The sequence below is a fragment of the Gambusia affinis genome, linkage group LG15 (assembly GCF_019740435.1).
Source record: "Gambusia affinis linkage group LG15, SWU_Gaff_1.0, whole genome shotgun sequence".
Taxonomy (NCBI): domain Eukaryota; kingdom Metazoa; phylum Chordata; class Actinopteri; order Cyprinodontiformes; family Poeciliidae; genus Gambusia; species Gambusia affinis.
Genome location: NC_057882.1, coordinates 17877332 through 17895198, shown reverse-complemented (window position 1 = coordinate 17895198; position 17867 = coordinate 17877332). Strand labels below are relative to the sequence as shown.

The 17867-nt window shown below is 38.1% G+C and overlaps 1 protein-coding gene across 3 annotated transcripts in view; it reads left to right on the top strand.

The window, feature by feature from the left end:
- The window catches only part of LOC122845138 (voltage-dependent T-type calcium channel subunit alpha-1H-like), a 32286-nt gene that overhangs the window by 9599 nt on the left and 4820 nt on the right, over positions 1 to 17867 (top strand). For all 3 annotated transcript variants that reach the window (XM_044141210.1, XM_044141211.1, XM_044141212.1), the window contains 22 exons: positions 226 to 383; positions 1063 to 1117; positions 1221 to 1346; positions 3706 to 3854; positions 5684 to 5869; positions 5948 to 6080; positions 6183 to 6338; positions 6452 to 6502; positions 7565 to 7648; positions 8256 to 8329; positions 8692 to 8815; positions 9021 to 9089; positions 9182 to 9369; positions 9481 to 9607; positions 10312 to 10437; positions 12425 to 12514; positions 14090 to 14252; positions 14509 to 14660; positions 14750 to 14859; positions 14948 to 15081; positions 15165 to 15223; positions 16887 to 16965. In XM_044141210.1, the coding sequence (XP_043997145.1) occupies positions 226 to 383; positions 1063 to 1117; positions 1221 to 1346; positions 3706 to 3854; positions 5684 to 5869; positions 5948 to 6080; positions 6183 to 6338; positions 6452 to 6502; positions 7565 to 7648; positions 8256 to 8329; positions 8692 to 8815; positions 9021 to 9089; positions 9182 to 9369; positions 9481 to 9607; positions 10312 to 10437; positions 12425 to 12514; positions 14090 to 14252; positions 14509 to 14660; positions 14750 to 14859; positions 14948 to 15081; positions 15165 to 15223; positions 16887 to 16965 (2593 nt within the window). The remainder of the gene's footprint in view (positions 1 to 225; positions 384 to 1062; positions 1118 to 1220; positions 1347 to 3705; positions 3855 to 5683; positions 5870 to 5947; positions 6081 to 6182; positions 6339 to 6451; positions 6503 to 7564; positions 7649 to 8255; positions 8330 to 8691; positions 8816 to 9020; positions 9090 to 9181; positions 9370 to 9480; positions 9608 to 10311; positions 10438 to 12424; positions 12515 to 14089; positions 14253 to 14508; positions 14661 to 14749; positions 14860 to 14947; positions 15082 to 15164; positions 15224 to 16886; positions 16966 to 17867) is intronic.

Here is a 17867-nt window from a genome sequence, read left to right as displayed (position 1 = left end):
GCAACCAAGTTGGACTGTGCAATGATTTAATCCGTAAACATGACTGAAGTGGATTTATTTTTACAGTATATTTGTATATCACATAATAATGGTCCTTTTGTAGCACATTTTTCACAGTACAATTACTGTGGATTTGCTCTCACAAGAGCAAACTGAATTGAATGGCACAGTTAATGTCCCATACAAGTTACAACCTAATTATTTGTTGTTTATGTCTTGATCCAGCTCGCCTCCTACGTCATAATGAACACATGTGCCGTTGTTATTGCCAGCCACTACTCAGATGCCATGAAACATGATCCTGGAAGGAAGTTTCCTGGTACTGTGAGCTTCCGTGAAGTTTGGGATCGTATAAAGACAAAGGCTTCAAATCTCTTCTCAAAGTAAGAGTTGTTACATAAATAGTTATACAAATATTCCTTTCATTGTAACAAACATCAAAGATGTGTTTTAAGGGCCAAATGTCTACAACCACCTGAAAAACTCAAACAAAAAATTTGAACTTATCATCTTAGAAATACAATAATTTGTAAATAATTGAATAAAGGTCAGGCATTGCAATCCATAACTATGAGTTATGGAATAAGGAACTAAATAAATAATCTAATAAATAATAATTGTCATTTAAACTCAAAATTTGCTATAATATAAATTAATATTTTGCAAATAAAACATAATTTGTTCAGTATTTATTTAATATTTTATTGGTTCCTGTCAATTACAAAGTCCATGAACTTTGTCGCTGACAGCCATCTTGGCAGGCAGTTGCTATGGAGTTGCTATGATAAGAATAAACAAGCCACAAGCTTAGAACTGGCTCTCAGACCATTCCTATGCAGCTTATAAACAATGTAATGACATTACAACTACTTGAATACTATACTCATCTCAGATGATAAGATGAATATCATTGATATTTTCTGTAGTAACAATGTACTACAGAAAATATAAAAAAATATTGCTAAATATTGCTACTTCACCTTCAAGCACTTCAGCTTGAAAACAGCACTTCTTGGTTCTTAGGGAATTCATGTTTCTCTCATTGTTCCCTTTAATTGTTAGAGTGAGTATCCTATGGGGCTCCAAACACCACCACTTAGATGAATCATCACCGGTGGTAAGAGCACAAATAAATTCCCACCAACAAAGTTTTTTTTTTTTATATATATATATATGTACTACTAACCAGGGTTCCCTTACCTGACCCTATTTTTCACCAGGGCCGGTGCTGGCTGCCTATCCGTAGGAAGCTAGAGACGGTTGTGACAGGGAACTTCTTCAACAGGTTTATCACAGTTGCTATTTTGCTCAACATCCTAACCATGGCCATCGAGCACCATAACCAGGTAAAACGATTGCATTTGTAAATGTTTTCAAATGTTTTTGGCTACATATACAGAGAAGATGTTTTAATACGAATTGTGATTCTGAGTTACATTTTCTTGATTGCTTTATTATTTTGAAAAGGAATATTTTAAGCTCTGCCTCTCACACGTCTTCAAAGGAGTTTCAAGCTGCCTTGTTACTCCACTAGGGATGCACCAATTCACTTTTTTCATTTCCGGTACTGATATAGATATCTCAGATTTAGTACCGGCTGACAATGGTCTGATGCAAAAAAACACATCACTGAATTGACTTAAAAAGTTGTGTTTTTTTAAATATAGATTTAGATATAAATGTACTGAATTACACATTTATTTGATAACTCTGCACCGGTACAGCACATTTAAATACATCAACTGCTTCATAAGCTTGGTCAGACATCTAAAGACAACAAAACTTTCATTTGTTCAGTCAATGGAATTAGGAGTACAACAGCCACTAATAAAGAAACTGACAAAAATAACAGGTCGACCGCCTTGGTTATAGATGAAAAGAATAAGCTACAACAAACCTGCTCTCAATTTTAAAAAAAAAAGTGCATTTAGAAATTCTAAATATAATGTAAAATAAATAAAGCATGTGTTGGAGATTTTCCTTTCTTCAGCTTCTTAATGTATGAGGTTCAAGAAGAATCAGCGAGTTGAAATCATCAATCCCGTTTATTGAGGCCAAAATACAGCGCTGGTCCATCGTCATGTTTCCTTGTGGGAAAACACAGCAAATGGTGCCTGACAACAGTTTCCGATTTCTTTTCTATCTGAGCTACGCCCTAACGAGGGCGTTCCTTGATGTGTCATTTCCTTAGCCATACCTGTGTATCTGCGTATGCGAACATGCAAGCAGCTAAAAGAGATGGAAGGAAACACAATTATTTATTCTGAATACATGACATTGCTCATTTCACAAAGCATAGAATTGGACTGAAAAGATCTGCTCTTTAGGCCTTTTGCGATAAATAATTAAACAGTTAATCTCACAATAAATTAAAATTAAGTTAATATTTTTTTGTTTGTTTCTTTGTGCTTTTCTCTCTTTCTACTGAAGACACTGGGGTGACAAAAGAAATAGCTAACGAAACACTATTTGATATTGGGCAAAAAATGCTAAATGGAATTGGCTTCAAAATCGAATGCAGCTGTAGCAGTGTGGAATCAAACCACGTGAACTGCTGAACCTTTGTGACCTTTGGTATGATGCATTTGTCATTTTTCAATAGACAGCGTACAAAAAGTGCTTTGGGCTCAGACACAGACGGTGTAGTTCACTTAATCGCTAAAGAGATGCTGCCCATTAATGTTGTTGAAAAGCTGGCATTTTGATAAAGGTTGCAAACGTTTGGCAGCCAGTACGAAATCCCTGGAAAAACAAACGTATCACTAACGGCGACTCCACAACTGTACAACAGTGTGAAAGAGGACATACGTAAGGAAATGAAAGGCATTCCATTTTACTCTGCCCTGTTCAAATATGACCCCTTATATGAGCTTGACCAGATATTTCCATACCGCTAACACTGTTGGAGAAAACCTGAAATCTGGTTTAGCAGACTGGGGACTGGATGAGCACAAACTGGTCTGCATCACAACAGGCAACAGTGCCAGCAAATCTATAATCTATAATCTTTTCTATATCAGGGCTGATGCAGATATTAATATCAGATTGGTGCAGCTCTAATCTCCTCACACACTGTATTCAGGGTTTGTATGGGTGCTTGAAATCCTTGAAAATGCTTGAATTTTAGCTGGGGTTTATCAAGGTTTGGGAAGTGCTTGATTTATGTATGAAGTCCTTAAAAGTACTTAATATTCAAACTCCAATTCTGTAATTAAATTCAATCTAAAGTTTTGTTAAAAGCTTAAATTTGGAAAACATTAATTTCAGTTTAAACCAGATATTTATGTACACCTAATAAAAAGACACATAGACATTGTTTTCTTATAGAAAGTAGAATCAGACTAAACTTCTCTTGTTTTAGGTTAAGTTTGAAGGTTAGAATTACCAAAATTATAACCAGTAAAATCAGTCAGGTGTGTGTAAGAGATACATCTCTAAACGTAAAAGTTTGGTATTTTCTACTTTAACTTTTCCTCAATATTGAATGTACACAATGCATTCTTAACAACAGTAATGAATAATACCATATAGTGATTTTAAATGTTTTTTTTTTTTGTTTTTTTTGTCCATTTGCATTGGTTTGTATCTCCAAAGAGTGGTGCTGGAAAAGCTTAAAAAAATGTACCATGAAAATGCTTGAAAAGTGCTCGAAGTTTTCTCTGACATGAAAAGCACATGAACCCTGTGTTTCTCATCTTCCTGCAGCCAGAGTTGATGACGATGGCGTTACAGATGTCTAACTATGTCTTCACGGCTGTGTTTGCCGTGGAGATGGTCCTGAAACTGATGGCCTTGGGGTCTGACTACTTTACGGACTGGAGCAACAACTTCGACTGTCTCATAGTTATCATTAGGTAGGATCTCACGCAAGTGAATATATCCCTTGACTCACAGGTTTGAGTCAGTATCCAGCGAAATTCAAATAAACATCACATTGACCCTTTGCAACTATGTCACTTAATCGTTTGAGGTGCCATGAATGACGACAGAAGTGAGGGACGGGAGTTTTGAACAGAGCAACTGAAATTGTTTTTCCGAGTTGTTTTTGCCAGTTTAGCCACGGCTTGTTTGAGTCGGGCTAATGTGCCTGTGAACGTAACACACTTGGTTGGAGTTCACAGACGGGGGTATTTACAAAAGTTGTAGTTACCCAGCTTAGAAACCGACCCATGCTTCCTCCCTCCTGACGCGTTGATCAAATTACTGACCGTACCTGAATTCAAACCGAATGATTTTTATTACTATATCATAAGCAGCGTTTCTCCTTACACTGGAGACGTGACGTCACACTTCTGTGAACTTTGTAATTCACAGCCATTTTGGCAGGCGGTTGCTATGGAGTTGCTATAACAACAATAACAATCTACAAGCATAGAACTAGCTTTTGCCTCATTCCTGTCTAACTTATAGATAATATAAGTACCTTGCAGGTGTTACTCGATTACAATTTTTGAGTACTCTACCAGCCTCCCTGTAATACTAAAATAAATATCAGTGATATCTGCTGTTCTTACCGTCAAAGTTGTAAAATGAGCTTAGTTAATGTATCTTTTATCTCCAAGCTAAGACGGATATGTTATTTGTGTTCACTAAGTAGTTAACTATATCGCAATATGAGGAAGATATCGATTGCATGCGCCTGCCTGCGAAGATAGCGCAGATCCCTTTTGGTTCAGACTTGTGGGAACTATGGATTGGATTTCAATTTCAAATGGTTCTCTATTTCAGAGTTATACTTTAGATGTAGGCTGGACGATAGGGCTGAAAAATGTATCTCGACATAAGCATTGCATATTGGTTGATATTGATAGTTATTGGTCAGATTTTTAGTGTTAAATATCTGAAATACTGTCAAACTAGGGGCGTGACCATTTATGTTTGAGCCACAGTTTTCACTCCATGCAGTTTTCTTGTATTATTTTGAAGCAGTTAGGACTAGCCCTGCCACAATAACAAATTTTCCTGGACGATAAACTGTCTCAGAAGTTATTGCGATACATGGCAATATTGCTGTTTTAAGACCCTTTTCAAGTTATATAATAAGAACGTATTCTCAAAGATCAATAAACTTTATTTCTATCAGACATTTAACCCTGGGACTGGAAAACACGGTAAATATCCAAAAATAAACAAAACAATAGAAACAACAACTAAAATGAATTATGAAGTCTCTGTAAACAGAATTGTCCTTCAAAGAAAGAGCTAGCTGAGACCAGTGCACCAGACTGAAGACTTTTGTTATCCAGCTTTTGGTAGAGAGAGAGAAAAAAAAGGAAGAAAATGATAAATCATGCAAATCAAAATTATTGAGTTTGTTTTAATTTATCATGCGATTAATTAATTTATTGCTTATTGGGACAGGCCTAGTTAAGAGGTACGGTGGCAAAACCTTCAACTGCTGCTATGCAAGTTGCTCTACAGGTTGTTGCTTGGCAACCAAAGAGAAAGTGAGTTGTTGACGCCACCCATCTTACTTAGATGAGAAGTTGAGCAGCTAAATCCTTTCCTCTGCCTTCAGCCCCCAGAACTCTAAGCTGTTCTGGGTAAAGCTATTGAAATATTATCAAACCTAACATCTATTGATATTGATCATGTGTCTATCGCAATATGTATTATTAATTTATTACTCTGCCCTAAAATAGACATTAACGGTAAAGCAAATTAAAATGTTTGTGCCTTTCAGTCTGTGGGAACTGCAAGCTGATACTGACAGCAGGCTGTCGGTTCTGCGTGCATTTCGAGCCCTGCGGTTTGGGAGGCTTGTGCATTTCCTCCCCTACCTGTACAGACAACTGATGGTGCTGAAGAGGACCATTGAGGAGGCAGCCATGCTCTGCTGGCTACTGTTCTTCATCGTCTTCCTCTTCAGGTACATTCTCACACCGAATCATAAGTCTAGCACAGGGCAGATGAGGAACTTTCACTTCCATCTGGTTTGTCTCTGCAGCGTCGTGGGAATGCACATCTTCGGCTGCGTAATTAAGGGAGACGCAGGTGATTACGGCAGCAGAAACTTCGACAAGATTGACTCGCGGAAAAACTTTGACAACCTGCTGTGGGCCATGGTCACAGTGTTCCAGGTCAGAATAAAAAAAAAATTGAGATTTTTATTTATTTATTTATTTATTTTTGCACTGTTGTTTAGTTCATTTATTTATTTATTTATTTTGATGCTCATGCAGGTTCTGACGTTAGAAGACTGGAACTTTGTCCTTTACAACTGCATGGCCTCCGTCTCACCATGGAGTGCTATATTTTTCGTGGGGATGATTATTGTGGGGAAGAACGTGATTCTCAACATCTTGGTGGGGATTGTTGTTGAGAACTTCCAGAACCAGGTCAGAATCAGAATTTGCTACCCCACCACCAACCCCAACCCCAAGTCCACTTTCAGAGAGTGACTACAGTAACAAAAATACATTGTCTATTTTTTTGTTCTGTTATCTGAAAGCCTGAAGATCACGCAACACTTTCAGGAATTCCTTCAACCGTTACCCGTCATGTAAGTCCTTAACTTCCTCTCATTATCTATTTCACCCAGCCCTGCTGTAAGTAATATAATGGAGTATTAGGGCCAGTCTATGAGAATATCTGCTCATTTATGAGAATATAGTTATAATATTACCTAAATATAGATTCAGTTTTGCCAGAAACCAAAATCTTTGAGAAATAAACTTTGATAAAGTTATCAAAATATGACGTGACAGGTCTTGTCAGTAATTAGAGGTAAGTCCAGCAAAGCCCAGATCAGCAGTAATCAGAATACTTTATTTCTCTAAACTGGGTTCTCTCTCATATAACAATGCAGACATGAGCTACACTGAGCAACACAGATGTGTGTGTTGTCCCCGTGTGGCGGGGATGACGAGAAATACTAACGACCAAAAAAGCCCATCATGACAGCAACCCCCCTCCCTTAACGGCAGACGCCAAAACAAAAAATCCAAACCAGTGGAGGGAGGAGGGGGGCCAGAAACAGATATTGACAAAAAAATGCAGATTTTCCAAAAATTAACCATCAACTAAAATTTTGATTAACCAATTAAATCGATTTATCACTCAGTTTTTTCTATGGCTATGCTTTGATCTACTCAAGTCCTGCCCCCGAGGGCTACTAACCCATCTCCTATAAACACGAATCACATTAGCAGCTCATTACCAGCCAATTAATCAATCAATCAGTCAAGTTTATTTGTCTAGCATATTTCAGCAACAAGGGAACTCAAAGCACTTTCCATCATAAAAACACAAAAAGAAAAAGCCATAAAACCAACATACAGTCAACAATTGAGAAACCATTGATAGACTTTACATTTTGACAAGTCCCATGATCAAAATCATCAATATACATCAAATATATTACATTTATTATGGTTCAAAAGCAACTCAAGGCAGGAGGGTTTTTTGGCCTTGATCTAAAGGAACTCAGATTTTACTAAGATTTTATGGAAATAGATTAACACAAAATAATACAAAACTGTAAAGTAGAAGGAAAATATTAGATTGTTGTTCTCATCAAACAGACTTCTTTTCTAAATAAATATTTCAATGCAAAAATTTTCAGAGCAATGGAGATACCGCTGAGTCCACCTCTGTTCAGGTGCAGCAACTTCAGGTGGAAGAAGCTAGAGCTGTCCCGACTGACCAGGTGAGTCTGTGTGAAAGACTGGCTTTAGCAAGAGGCTAATCTTGAAATTAGCTTTATTTTTAAAGTATTTTTCATGTGAACACTGGGAAGCAACTTAATTTTTAAGAAAGGATTTTGAATGCCATTATTTATTATTTCTCTTAAATAATAAATAATTTTCTAAAAATATTATTTATTTTTATTTTTTTTTAATTATTTATTTATCTTAAATAAATATAAGACACCTAAAGGTCCGAAGTTTGATGATGTATCACAATATGAAAAATAAATACTGGCCCAGAATTTAGTTGGTATCGGGTTGATACCAAAAACCGCAGTATCGCATCCTCCTAAGCTTCAGCTCATTCCCACACTTCGCCACGCTCCTCTGTGTTATGGTTCCACCTCCTTTGCTAAAATTTTTCAAAACATGTCAGGCGTTGGGTTGTGCTTTCACAGGTTGGTTACACTTTAAATATACTCATGAGTTCCTGGACTCTGTGCCTGTAGCCATTAAGCACAGCCTCAGTTGAGTTCAAGCAGTAAAACTGCTTGAAAACTTTCAAATTCTTTTATTCATCTTGTTAGAAAGGAGGGATAACTGACTTGTGACTGATTTACCCCATAGCAAGCTGTAGGCTGGAAGCACTGGTTCAAAGAGCATGAAGATTGGTCCTTCTATATGTTTTCTCCACAGAACAGGTGAGTCGCACACACACACACACACGCTAAGAAACAGAAATGCACTGTTGGTGTGTGTAAAGATGATGTGTAAAGCTGATTGAGGTCAATAAATTAGATTTAGTTTGATTTAATGTCACAATTTGAATTATTGCTTAGACTATCAAATTCTTAACAACTAAATTGGCATTTACAGTACAGACCACAACTTTGGACACACAGTCGTGTCCAAACTTTTGGTCTATACTGTATATCTCTCACAACCTGAAAAAAGGAAGAAAGTAACATGATTTGTATGTTCAGAAAAAATTATCATCTTCTTTAATATTATCATCTGTTTCGTCATCTCCAAATGTTTAATAACTGCATCTGTGCGTTCTCAGATGGCGTCTATTTTGCGACAAAGTGGTGTCCCACAGGTATTTCAACTCGGGGATTCAGTTCATCATCATGCTGAACTGCATTACTATTGCTTTTGAGAGGCCTACCATCCCGCCTGAGAGCGATGTGAGAGACACTTCACACACAGACGTTCTCCCCCAGCCCGCTTTTCACACACACATTCACAGACAAACACATCCCGATAATGAAAGGCGAGCTGCACGTTCTGCAGTCTTGTCACACAGTGATGTGTGAGAGATTCACCAACATACCCAACCCACTGACAAGACACTGTACAAGTTATGTCATGTGAAGTGCATGTGTTTTTCAGGAACGATATTACTTGGATAAGGCCAATGACGTCTTCTCCGCCATCTTTCTCGTGGAAATGCTACTGAAGGTCAATTGTGCCTTTTAGCAATTCTATGAGATTTCAAACCAATAATTTGTGTTTCAAACATATCAGATGTTTCTTTTATTTTTTTAAATCAGATGATGGCACAAGGGCTGATCATTGGGGAGACCACCTATTGCCGCAGTGCCTGGAACAACTTGGACGCCTTTCTGGTAGTCATGTCTATAATAGACTTCGCCATCCTAATGGGGACGGAGGAGGAAGGTTCCAGACCTCTGGCCATCCTTAAAATACTGCGTCTGCTACGTACGCTCCGTCCCCTCAGGTGCATCCTTCGTCATGGTTTTGTTTTATGAAGTCTGACGTTTTAATGTGTCTCTAGAAGAATGCACCTACGGACTGACAGACGCTGATATGCTATGTTTGTGTGATCCAGGATGATTGAACGAAGCCCCCAACTGAGACTGGCCGTGGTGGCGCTGTTAGCTTCTGTTAAGCCCATGGGAAACATCATTCTCATTTGCGGCATTTTCTTTTTCTTTTACGGCATCCTTGGAGTGCAGGTTGGTTGGAGAGCACACTCAACAGTTTTTTTTTTTTTTCGGTTTTTTTGTCCATCACTTTTAACTTTTACTTTAACTTTCAATGAAAGATAAATTATAGATGTACCAGAAACATTTTCAAATGGTCTTTAAAGGCCTCCCCCACAGTAAGCATACAGAGAACATAGAACAAGATGTCCTATATCCTTCTAATCATCTAAAACTCATGACCAGGAGTTTTTGTGGCAAAAGTGTACCACAAAAAAAAGGAAAACTTCTCCAAGTGTCCGGGATCTAGAATTGGGTGCTCATCTTTTAAAAGTCTTATTAAGGCCTTAAAATATCTTAATTTTATTTAAAAAATGTAATCACCCTTAAATATTTTAATCATAGGTCTTATATTTTGATGTGGCCCAACTATATACTCTTGTTGGACTTTTGTGTCAGGCAAAAGTTAAAAAATTTCACTGGCCAGTTTGGACAGTTTTCAGGGGGTGCCACTGTGACTAACATGTATGATTTTCCTTTCACATTTATAACAACCCCCTGCTTTTTGTTGGTCCATCACTATTAATGCTCAGTGAATACTTTACATTTTTTGTAGCAAAGAGACAAAACATCTAAAGGTTCAGTAATAGGCCTCTGAGTACTTTGTTTTTGTGTTAAAGCCTACATGACAGGTAGTAAACTAAACACTGTACTTTTGTCTTTCACTCCAACTACAGCTGTTCAAGGGCAAGTTCTTTTACTGCCATGGTTCCAACGTATCGATGATCGTCAACAAGACGGACTGTCTCTCATCCAATTATGAATGGTTGCTTAAGGAGTACAACTTCGACAACCTGATTTCGGTAGGAATTGTTTACTATGTTGTTTTCTTTCCTTTAGCTTTATTTAACAGCTGATCATATGATTTGTTCAATAAAGGTTTCATTTTTAGACCAATAGTTTAACAAAACTGAGACATACTTATGGAAAAGTACAGTTTCTTTTTATTTTATTAACTCATGTTAATGATATTATGAGCTCCTTAAACCTTTGGTGGGCTTACGGCAAAGTTTCTGTTAAGCTACTTGTTATGCAACCAAGAAAAAAAAAAAATCCAGTTGGCCAAATCAGAACTGGGAGTTCTACAATGCGTGTCAAACTTAAAGTCCGTGGTCCGAATCAGGATATTTCTGTGGTCCAATCAGGTCTAAACTCTGGAAGAGTGCAGAAATAGAACATTATGATAGCAGCTGTGTGATTATATATTATTTTACCAGTCAAATCAAATGTGGAAATTTTTATTTCTACATATAAAGGCCATTATTATATATGTTTACTATATGTGGTTATGTTTATTCAGTTAAAAATGTTAACTACAAAAAAACATAACTCACCTCCAAATCATAGTTCAGCTAATAGAGCGTCTGCTCCCGGCGTCTTTTATCAAACGCCTTTTTCTTTTTGTTGCGTCTTTTATCGCTTTAAATTAGTCCACAAACTATCACTGCTGCTTCTACATCGTCATCCGTGTTTGTTTATTCTAAATTCACTTATGGTATGTTGGGAGTTTTACTGGATTTTCTTCTGGAATCGAGATGTTCATGAGTGGAATCGGTTTGTGGTGTGTTGCTCCTGCCGTGTGGCTGAACTCACGGCTGTTGGACTTTTATCGGCTCGTAGCTCTGTGAGCTCCTAGCCAGTAGCTAGTCAGTAGCTCACAGAGGTTTGGAAAATTGGCCGACAATCCTTAAATTGTGTGAACCAGACCTAAAACTCACAAGCTCTCCTCCTCTTATCTTGTCTCGACCTCTGGCCTAACGCTCTCTGACTCTGGTCGTTATGGTAACGTTTACATATTCCTTCAAAATAAGATACAGATGCGCCACAAAAAAATTTACATTTTACTTTCCTGAAAGTAAAAAGTTCTCCTGAAAGTAAAATGTTCTCCTGTCATGACAGGAGAACATGACACCCGAAGTGTTGCTTATGCACAGTGTGCTTGGTCTCTAAGCAGTTTGAAGCTTCATTGCCTCGTTAACGAGCCGGTCACCATATCATGCACAGCTTGGAATGTGGGAATCACCTACCAGGATAAATCCATTCTCCTGTCTCTTCTCTGGGGCCTTTTCCTTTCATAAAGAAACTTTCCAAAGACATTTGATTTGTTTCTTACTCATTTTGCTGCTTGTGGGCTCAATGTTGGCGCAAGACATAACCGAGAGAATCCGGTTAAAGGATTTTCAAAATAAAAGATCCTCCAGACTCAAATAATACATAAAACAGAAATATTTCATTATTTCTTGTCCGGCCCGGTACCAATTGGTCCACGGACCAGTACCGGTCCGCGGCCCGGGGCTTGGGGACCACTGGTTATAGAGCACATCACCCCAGTTCTGATGGGGTGATGGTTTCCAGCTCATCACCCCATTCCAGCTCAGAGAATAGACTTTAAAATACTTCTGTCTGTTTATAAACCACTGAATGACTTGGCACCAAAATACATTAAACACATATTATTGCAGTCTTCTGGTTCAAATATGCTCTGCATCCCCAGAATCAGAACCAAACATGAAGAAGCAGCATTCAGTTTTTATGCTCCTATAATCTGGAACAAACTTCCAGATTATAGGCAAAATGTCTGAAACACTGATTTCCTTTAAAAAAAAATAGAGGAAATAAATTTCCTTTAAAAAAAAGGAAATTAGGCTAAAAATCCAGCTCTTTAGAATTGCCCTTCATTAGTAGTAAGTGAACATTGACCAATATATTTGAATTATATTTGCATAATGATTTTTGATTATGGCCTTTGACGAAATATGTTTATTGTTTAGCATTGTGCATCTCTTTCAGGCTCTGATATCAGTGTTTGTCATGTACTCCAAAGACGGCTGGGTCGAACTGATGTATGACGGGCTTGATGCTGTCGGAGTGGACCAGCAGGTAATTGGTTTCACTCTTACATGCAGTTAGAACTTGACAGAATGGAAAAGAGAAAGATTTAATTATGGAAAAGAAACAGTTCCTGAAGATTTCCCAGGTTCTTTTGTAAAAGAGCCTGCTGGTAACATTGCAAAGGAGATTAGTTTAGATCTTGTTTACCCTTTGTCCCTACGTTTGCTGTGTCTAAACAGAAAATAGTGGTAACCGCAGCAAATATAGAAGTGGTTAAAATTTTTCTAAATGGGGACACATACTGATACCAATTGATTGTTTCTATGTGGTTACAAAATAGCAGCAGAGGCCAATGACTTGTGTACGACTATTAGAGCAGTCTTTCACATACTGCGCTTCTCTGAGCACTGATGTTCCATGGGCGCCCCCTGCTGGTCCGCAAGACACTGTCTGTAAACAACCGTTTATTTGCCGTGATGTGAGTTCAAAGTGTGACACATATAGCTAGCTTACCAAAGAATTGCGTTGCATAACAATTAATGATAAGTGGCTTAAAACCGGGCCACTCTAAAGAGGAGCTGATCATACCGGTGGAAAGAAAGCAAAGTCTACTTCCATCAGGGGTCCCCAAAGTCGGTCCTGGAGGGCCGGCCTCCTGCGTGTTTTAGTTCTCTCCTTGGTTTAACGCACCTGGATCAGATGATGGCTCGTTAGAAGGCCTAAGAAGAACATTGACATGGTGAAAAGGTTGTTACTGCCACCAGGGAGAGAACTAAAACGTGCAGGATGCCGGCCCTCCAGGACCCACTTTGGGCACTGCTGGCTTACATGATCAGAGGAAGTCAGACCTGCTGAGAGCATTGATGCCGTTCACCAGCAATTCAGTTCTTTTGAACGGCTCTATGGCAAGAATGAGTCTCAGTTGGTGAGAACTGTTCTTTGTTTTAACGACTATTGTTGTTTTTATTTAATTATAAATTATTAATTAAATAAATTAAAATCTAATTAAATAACATTTATTAAATGCAATAGGTAAATACAGTTGACAGAAATAGGTGGTTAATTTTATATTTAATGGTGCAGAAGAGGATTTTTGTTTCTGGCAAAGCAACTCAAGTTTATTTTTCTTTTATTCTTCTAAGTAAAAGAAGCAGAATAATAATACTACCACTTGGTAGTAAAGAACAACTTCTTTTTTCAGTTTGACATAAAGGGAAAGGGTAGAATCCCTCACTTTTAGTACCCGTAAATAACTCAAAATGCCCTGAGTGGACATGTTCATGGCTTTGTCGTGGCCAGTGACATTTACCAAACAGCATAGATGAACAAAGAAAATTACAATAAGTGCATTAAGAGACTAATATATTAATTTCAGGTTGTATTTATTAAGATGTTGTGTTATCGCTAGGCGAGTTCAGGTTAGGTGGTCCGTGAGTGTTTGTTAAATAGGTTAAGTCATCCTCAGCCTGAAAAATTTTGAGAAACACTGTTTTAGAGCAAAGCAGCATTCCTATCATTTGTGGTGTTTTTAAGAGAAAATGTATTGCACCAACATCAAGCGTGCAGGTACAGAGACTCCAGTGAAGGAACATAGATGTTTTCTGTGTATGTGTTTGTTCTCAGCCTATTCCCAACCACAACCTGTGGATGCTTCTCTACTTTATCTCCTTCATCCTGATGAGCTTTATATTGCTCGACATGTTCATTGGGGTGATGGTGGAGACATTCCACAAATGCCAACGGGAGCAGCGAATAGCTCATAAATCAAAGGCCAGGCCGCCCTCTGGTAAGACTGGTTATGATCTGGCTTATCTATAGTGAAAACAAACATCTCTACAAGCTGAAAGCAGCAGTGTAAGGCTCCAAAAACTTTAACTTGTGCTAAAGACAAATGCCATTACTTATAAGATTGTAAGCGACAACCATGTATAATTGTCTTTGTGTTGATAGAGAAATACACTGGAGCTTTCAGCTGTAACATGAGGAAATGTGAATACTTTTGTAAGGTATGGTTATGCACGTATGTTTTAAACGTTTTCCAGTGTGCGAAGATGAGACGTTTTTCCTTCAGTATTCCACTACACGTCGAAGAATACATTCCCTCTGTACCAGTCCTGCTCTGGAATATTCCATTACGACCTGTATCTTCATCAGTATGATTGTGATGGGAGCAGAACACTTCCAACAGGCTACGGTAACACCCTCACACAGGTTGAGACAGACTGAAAGATTGGCTTGTTTCAGCTCTTGGTAAGAGATTGAGCAAGTTGTATCTTTGTTCAGTATGTAACAGATCTTTTAGACTGGGTCTTCTACACCTTAACCCTCTTGCTGGTCCTTGAAATCATACTGAAGTTCATTGCATTTGGCGTTGTGAGATACCTGAAAGATGGGTAAGAGTCCTTCTCTCGCTGCTTCTCTTTTCTACACTAGTTTCCCAAACCCTGCAAGTACTTAATGTGTCTTATTATACATGTTTAGCTGGAACATCTTGGACATTTTTATCGTCCTGGTTTCTATCGTCAGCATTATTGTGGCTCAGGTGAAACACACTGAAACGTTCCCAATCAATATGGGCATCTTCCGTGTGGTAAGAGTCCTCAGACTTGCACAAGGTACAAAACCAAACACTGAGGTGAAATGTGTTGTGGTTATTCTCAGACTGCTCTTCCTGACAGTTTCTGTTGTTTCTGTTTAGTTCTCAAGACCACAAAGATCAAGGTTTTGCTCAAAACCATCATCAGGACTCTATCGCAGGTGAAACACACTCTGTGGTATCTTGGATTTGAGAAAAAAAAAATGCTTCTAACTAGAAATGTTCCAAAATAAATATTTTTAATTACCTACACAAATAATTTTCAAACCTTAATAATTTGAACCAAAACAAAATTTAAGACAGGTAAACAAATAAAAAAAAGATTTTCAGGAACATTTCATAATTTGCTCACCTTCAGTTATAACTCTTAACATAACGATAAAAGAATGAAGATTTTTCTTTGCATGACAAAAACTGGATGCAGTTGTGGTATTAGAATGACGGCGTCCACTCATTCTTAAAAAGTCTTAATTTCACGTACATAAAATGAAGGCCTTAAAATGTCTTAAATTCATAGAACAAAATGTAAATTGACCTTAAATTGAGAACTGACTCTTAAATGTTGTCATGACAACATTATGTAATCTCACATATTCTCATATGTGTAGTTTTAAGTAGGGATAGGACTTAAAGGTTTTATCACAATCTCTTGTGGTACTATTGTGATAATGATAAAGGTGACAATAAGAACTATTTGTTATTGTTCTTCAGGTAATTGAATGGCAGCAATCTCAATCTCTTAAGGAATATGCCCATTTGCAAAAACAGATCTTTACGACACCAATCTGATTTGTATCCCTAAAATCCACATAGTAACTGCATATAAGTATGTTTTCACATTTATTGATATTTATTGATACATCTTTATTGAACAAACAGTAAAAATTGTAAATATAACAATCCCAACAATATGGACAACTCTAAGGGTTTTAAACATTCATTTGAATTAATTATGACAACAATAAAACAAAGTCTTATGAGAAGAAATTAATTAAGATGAATGGTAAATGCCTGCCACTGGTTTTAGGAGTTATCTGTCAGAAAGAAGTTCAAGTCTCACACAGACATCTTCGTTGCGTTCTGTGACTCAAGGCAATTGAACTACCGATATCTAGCTGCTAATGTACCCTTGCTAGCAAGCAAGCTAGCTCCTTTTCATGTGTCACGGTTGAAAGACTCGGCACACGGGGAGCGATGAACAACAGTGACACTCAGAGTGAAGCCCAACATATGGGACAAAAGTTTAACATTTTTCAATTTTCTTGTGTCACAAAACATTGCAAGCACGCATGTGCAAGTCAAATTCAAACCAGTTACAGTAAAAGCCACAGACTTTGTCCAGTTTTCTCTGTGGCCTGGGGAGTCTTACAAAGACTGTATAATTATGAGTAAAGCAGAGACGGATTTGGCTAAGTCTACACTGTGTACGGAAAGTATTCAGACCCCTTTACATTTTTCACTCTGTTTCACTGCAGCCATTTGCTAAAATCAAAAAAGTTCATGCTAATTCTTATTAACAAACATTCTGCGTCCCATCTGGACAGAAAAAAAACTTGAAATGTCGAAAATTTTGTCAATTTATCAAAATAGAAAAAACTGAAATATCCCACATGGTCTAATTGATATTTACCTTGTGGGATATTGGGTGTGTGTGTGAAGAACATTAAATCTTGTTAGGTCTCCACTCCTTAGAGCAAATGATGAATATAATTCCACTAAAATACTGTCGTTACTATTAAAGGCACCAAACAGTGTTTTAAATTTTCTGCTTCTGCACTGTACAAATTTCATGAACGGCACATTTAACCTGCGCTTTGATTTCAGGTTGGAAACATCAGTATCTTGTTCATGTTTTTCTTCTTCATCTATGCTGCCCTGGGAGTAGAGCTCTTTGGCACCCTCGGTTAGTCCAACTATTAACCCACTAAACACAAACAATGGGCTGCCCAGGAGGTTGTTAATCAGTGTATGGTTCGTTCTTTGGTTTTTCCATTTCTAAGCAAAATCGCAAAACGAAAAATTATTGTTGGATAACGAAAAAGTTTGTTTCTGTCTTGCAAAATTGAAATACAACCGGGAAAGACTCACACAGAGAGAAAGTAGCTATTAGAAACTTTATTTGACAAGTAAAATTCTTTGGCGCTTGGACCCCGGCAGAAGATGTGGCGCGGTTTATCCTGAGGATGAACTGCTGAGCATAAGGATTAGAGACGTCTTCCCCCGTGACTCAGGCACTGGTGGGAGAGAGCTGAAGGGTTGGAGGCGGGTGGAGCAGGCGTACACAGGACCCAGGGCCTTATGAATGGAGTGATGCCTGGTGATTGGAGGAGATGAGAGGAGGGGACGGAGCACAACATGAGGTGATTGGCAGTACAGAGGAAATTCAAAAAACAAAGTACACAGTTGTTGTATTTTTCCCCTCCAGGGGGTCTTTTTGTGGGCTCTAGTGTCTCTTATATGACAGTAGGCTGACAGGAAAGGGGGGGAGACATGCGGCAAATGTCAGTCGGGTCCGGGAATCGAACCCACGACGGCCGCATCGAGGACTCAAGGCCTCCAAATGTGGGTTGCGTTATCCCCTACGCCACCACAGCACGCTCCACAGTTGTTTTTAATATATAGCGATACCAGAAATGATGGAAGTCGCCAAAGAAGATGAGTGTACAGGAGATTATTCTGCTTTCTTGCAATATTAAACCAGTTTTGCTTAAGGTAGTATCATGAGATGTTGACGATGTGTGTCAAGTCCCTCTAAAGAAACACTCCAACTGTGACCAAGGTAAACCAGAATCGACCTCTTATCCT